The sequence below is a fragment of the Helicoverpa armigera genome, chromosome 9, assembly GCF_030705265.1.
Source record: "Helicoverpa armigera isolate CAAS_96S chromosome 9, ASM3070526v1, whole genome shotgun sequence".
In the NCBI taxonomy this organism is placed as follows: domain Eukaryota; kingdom Metazoa; phylum Arthropoda; class Insecta; order Lepidoptera; family Noctuidae; genus Helicoverpa; species Helicoverpa armigera.
The window spans coordinates 5,402,308-5,407,790 of NC_087128.1; the positions used below are offsets into that span (position 1 = coordinate 5,402,308).

The following is a 5,483-nucleotide window of genomic DNA, read 5'->3' on the forward strand; positions in this document are numbered from 1 at the left end:
AACATTGTTATATTTTAGCTTTGTGATGTAAAAAGTAATTTTGGGAATATGTAGGCTTTTTGTGAATCTATCTTTAAAAAAAGCTTTTATTAAAATGATATTTCTATTTCACGAAAAGGTTGACTGAAATAAATACCACAATGCGATTTGTTTTTAGCTCGATTCTCTATGGATTTTGTTGCTATTTTAAAAAATACTACTTATGAACCAGGAAGTATTATACCAATGTTGGGTGCTCTGTTAGTGTTGATGATGAATTAACAATCCCGTGAGGTAGATATTATAGAAAAAAATTATAGTAATTTTAAAACAATTATTAATTGAGAGACTTTATTTGACACCGTCTACAGAAAATATATTTACTACACACTCTTATTTTTGTATATTTATTCTTTGAATTCTGATTTTAATTTCTAAATAATAATGATATTATGTTATTCATCAAAACAAAACCATGATTACGTAATCACTAGGGGTATTTTTTTAACAGTCTGGTATCCCCATTAACGTTTCTGATTGCGTGTGGCAATTCTATACCATAAACTAAATAAGTAGTCCAGTTTTTTTAGCCGAACAACATTGCATTATTCTTATCATTCGTCGTCAATCGTCAGCTGAAAATAATTTTGTGGATGCGTATTTTGTGTTTATTTATAAATCAGTCAAGGAACGCTAAACAAAATGGCAACGGGAGTAAAACCTCGTGATGATGAAACTCGACTTACCAGAGAAGATTTAGAGACCATACAAGACGCTATGAAGACTAAGAAATTTCGAGATCTTTTAGCGGAGTACTGCGAAGAAATACGTGACCCGGCTAACCAAGAACTTTATCAAAAAGAAATGACCCAACTTGAGAAGGAACGAGGCTACGATGTAAAGTTCCTCAATCCGAAGGGAGGTTATGTTATCAAAACAAGTGTCGCCGGCGATAGGAAAGCCTTCATTAATATTTGTAGCAATGATAACGTCGGCAAACCGACATACAAGGTGGAAGTAGTTGATGGCAAGAGAGGCATGAACTGGCAAATACCATACTCAATAATACCACCGCGTGAAGATTACGACCAAAACAAACAACGTTGCATCATTTACGACGTAATTTTCCATCCGGACACTCTCCGCATGGCTGAGGTTAACAAACAGTTCCGGGACTTGGTCAACAAAACCGCCTTTGATGCGTTAGTAAAAACTTATAACATTCACCTTGACAGTAACAACTGCCGGTTTCCCAAATCTCAATATAAAGGCATGAGTACTGCTGCTGTGATCAGGAAAGAAGACCCCAACTATCAACCTCCGGGAGAGGAAGAAATGGCAAGCCTTACACCTGAAATGATTGAAAAACTTTATCCTCAAAGGAGTTATTCAGAAAACGAAACTGAGCCTGAGCCCCCAAAAGAGACATCAAAACCAGTTGTTAGGAAACCAAGGAAAAATACAGAGTTTGCTCATTCATCTAAAAATGGTTATACCATTCCAAAGTATGTCATCAAGCAACAGAAAAATGTAGATCTTCAAGACTTCACCTTTGAAAAGGATTGTAAACAGTACAGTGCTATTCCTAGCCAGATAGTTGTGGAAGTGTACCTCCCACTCCTGTCGTCTACTAAAGACTGTACTTTAGATGTTCAAGAGAAACATTTGCACTTGGCATCAGAAAAACCTGCTAAATATAAACTTGATATTACACTGCCTTATTCCGTTAATGATGAATGTGGGACTGCCAAGTTTGATAAAACCAAACACATGTTAATAGTGACTTTACCAGTGATAAAAAAGAACTTTACCAGTAATAATGAAAACTCTCTCAAAGTAGACAGTGGTGTTGAAAGTGAAGAAAATTCAGGTTCTCAAAGTGATGAAGATAATTACAATTCTAACTCCAACTTAATTGTAGAGTTGTCATCATCGTCTGCTGAGACTGTGGTACCCTCTGAGCCCTGTAACACTAGTACCAGTAACTCTGAAGCATTTTTAGACTCCTCATTTGTTTACATACTGCCTCCCTACACACACAATGTTTTGGATGACATTGTAGCTTTAACATTCCATGTTAAAAACACTGAGCCGGACTCTGTGAAGGTAAAAAATAATGGTAATGAGATTATCATCAAGTTCACTTCTATTGGTGCTGGCTTTGTACCTGTACACTATGCAGCTATCATCACATTTGATGAGGATGTTAAGTTTGATAATGTAACAGGAGAGGCATGGGACAACAATGTCATATTACAGTTGGAACTAGCTGGGGCTGTTCCCCACAAATTCCATATTGGCCTAAACAAGGATTCCATGACCTGTGAGAGCTTTGATGCTACTCAGGTTAAAAAGACAAAGATTGAAGAAAAGCCTGAAGCTTCTGAAGCTGAGTCAGTTGCCCCGGTTGTCGAGGTAACCAATTGTGGAACTGAGACAAACATAGTTGTGTCGTCCAGTCACATAGAGTATGATGAAGATGATGACTTTGAGTCCCCAACATCAATGGATAAAGATATTGTGTTCACGGAGTCTGGCAGCTGTGAGAATGGTGCCAAAAGCATACTGCGTAAGCCAAACATGATGCGCAGCTATTCAGAGTCCAGTGCAGGAGACATTGCCTCCTCTATGGATTATATCAGCTCTGATTGTATTCCAGAGGAGTCAAGCTTAAAAAAGACTGTTAGGTTTAGTGATGTCATTGCAAGACAATTTTACAGGTGAGCTGAAATACTGAAGGTATTTTACTCAATAATAAACAATGATTTGTTATGCTAAGTCAATTTATCAATGTAGGTTATCAGGCTGTAGCTGTGTTTGGTAGAATGTTATTAACGGAAAGGCACTGATAAAAATAAATTCATATTATTATTTCAGTATAAATTATCATCAGTATCTAAAATGAACTTTATTCTAAATTTGGAGTAGAAGTGGTCCAATAAAAACTTTCTGTTATGCAAGTTTAAATATAAAAATTATCCATGTAGGCTTATCTTTAGCTGGACCCTAATCTATGCAGTATCACTTGTTTTGGATTGACTTGCTACTAAGATAAGATATTATTATTAAACAAACAGTACGTAATTTTCCATCATAGCTGTAGCTATAAATGGACGAATGTGTCTTCCAGGTACAACTCATCTATTGAGGGGCAGAAAAAGAAGAATCAACGTAAAAAAAGTAAAAAGCGTAGTCAAGACCGGCGGAAGAGCGAGAGCGAAGCTGAAGATGACATTACTAACACCTCTCAGGTATGCAAATATGTACTTAAAATCCTTTAACAATCTATGTCCTCTAGCCCGAATGGCCCCGATACCCAGGTACTTGCATGTAAAAGGATTGTAAATATAAAATGTTACTAACAAAAACAAACGAGTGGAAGTTATTTTATAGTATCAGAAAGTAATCAAAACATTTGCATATTGTGCATTGTTGTTACATAATACCGCAGCTCGCCTGACAGTGTTGTTTCCACAAGTGATACGATAACACTGTAAACAATATCGTAGGTAAGCCAAACAGTTCAAGGGCGACAGAATAATGTTTCAATAATGCTGTGATTAATTGCTTATCAATTTACGCTAATAATTCAAGGCCAAGTCTAGTGGAAATATTCTTGCGAACTGAAACTGAAAATATTTGCGTATTAATTAGTGTAATTCATTATTTTTTAGCGTGCTAATGTATCATCCTAGAGTTCAGTTACCTATTGTTACTTATAAGGAAGTGTTAAGAATATGTTATTGAGCCTGAGCTAGACATTGTGCTCGTACTGTTGTTTGTATACCTAATAAGTGTAGTATAGGTAGGAATGCGTCACGCAATTTATCACTATCGTAAATAACGCATGTTCATGTGATATGGGAAGTTTCAGCACTACCCATAAAGTAATTTCTTTACGTAATCTTCCGTTCATTTTTACTTCAGTAATTATTTACTAACAGAACCTTTATCTAATTTCAGAGCTTGAAGCCGAGACTGAAATCAGTCTTGAAGCCCCGCCGTGACAGCGGTCTGGCCGACACGTCTGATGCAGAATCTGAATGCAAGAACACTCCCGATGAAGGCACCTATAACCCAACCAACGATGATGGCTACAGTGAAAACAATAACGAGGGCGAAGGATCCTACGAAAATGATTCCGTGTTCAACATCGTTGGCAATGGAGAAAACGAAGCCCGTAAGTCCGAAGCCGACATATGGGAGTCGGAGCCATCGAAGCCATCACAAACGAAGCGAGAACCTGTCACCTGCGATACTATTCAACACAACACTCAACTCTACGATCCTGACAAATTAAACAAAGGCAAATATTTAGAAGTTATGTTCAAAAATGATCTCATATTTGATCTAGACATGTGAGATTGGCCATCTCCAGTGAGCTCCTTTATAAAAGGGCGTGTTTGGAATGTTTTAATCCTTACCCTTAGAAATGTAATTTATTAGAGATCCAGTGATTTTGTTTGTCTAGAATTACTTAGCTAGTTTAGTAGTATTACATATTCCTTTATGATTTAGATTACTATTGATGTTCCTTCCATTATGTATTTTCAAATTGGCAAAGTTTATGACAATGGTTTGTTTTGTATTAACAAGTTTATTCTGATGTGTTCACACTTTGTCAATTGAGATAATTATGTTGGGTAGTTTAAAATTATAATTGGTATACATTTTAAAAATTAATCAGAAATTAGAAAATTTAGAAAGTGTTAGAAGATGTATGTAGTGATATTTTAAAAACACAGACATGTTTGATAATATACTGCTCACGTTAGACAATATGATAAGTAGTCAATCTGCATTTCATGGTACAAATTAGATTTACGTCACTATTGGTTAAGAGATAGGAATTGATTTTATAACGAGAATTAAGCCTACCTCTAGCCTAAGTTAGATATAAAAACACTATTGCACAGCGAAGATAATGGTAGATTGCTAGATTTACACAATGCAAATACCTTTGAACACACGTTATTCGTGATTTTAATTATGGAATAAGTGTCCACGGACATCATACTCTTTGTTTAGTCTTCACAATTCATAACAGAGTTATATTTGACGCTTCACACAACTCAGTGCCTTTTGTCTGTACCTATTGTAAGCAAAATCACCAGTGAAACGTATAGGTCGACTGTTGTCATAAACCATGCATTTTGTTTTATTGAATAAGATCCTGGTATGTATTGTACAAGCAATTATGCAAGTTATGTTTGATGTAAACTTTACAAGTTATTTAACGATGAATGAATTGTGATTTGAGACTTTAGTTTAATACATGAATTGATTCAAAATCGATGTTCGTTTTATTGTTAGAATAAAAATGGCAATTGTTTAGTATCAAACAGTGATAATGATAATTATGTACTCTACAAAGGGAGGGCTAACAGGGAGAGTACATAAAGGTAGTACATAGGAAGAGTACATAAGGGATCACAAAGGGAGAGTACTTAAGGGATTACCTAAGGATCCCTACCTAAGGATAAGGGGAGTACATAAGTTCGTTA

General features: G+C 35.7%; 1 protein-coding gene across 1 annotated transcript; it reads left to right on the plus strand.

Annotated features, from left to right (window-relative positions):
• The first annotated feature begins 523 nt into the window (after nucleotides 1-523).
• On the plus strand, nucleotides 524-5,272 carry LOC110375680 (protein kintoun). The gene is made up of 3 exons (XM_021333904.3): nucleotides 524-2,699; nucleotides 3,110-3,230; nucleotides 3,943-5,272. The coding sequence occupies exons 1-3, from the start codon at nucleotides 682-684 to the stop codon at nucleotides 4,339-4,341; spliced, it is 2,538 nt and encodes an 845-aa protein (XP_021189579.3). The 5' UTR covers nucleotides 524-681; the 3' UTR covers nucleotides 4,342-5,272.
• Nucleotides 5,273-5,483: the final 211 nt, after the last annotated feature.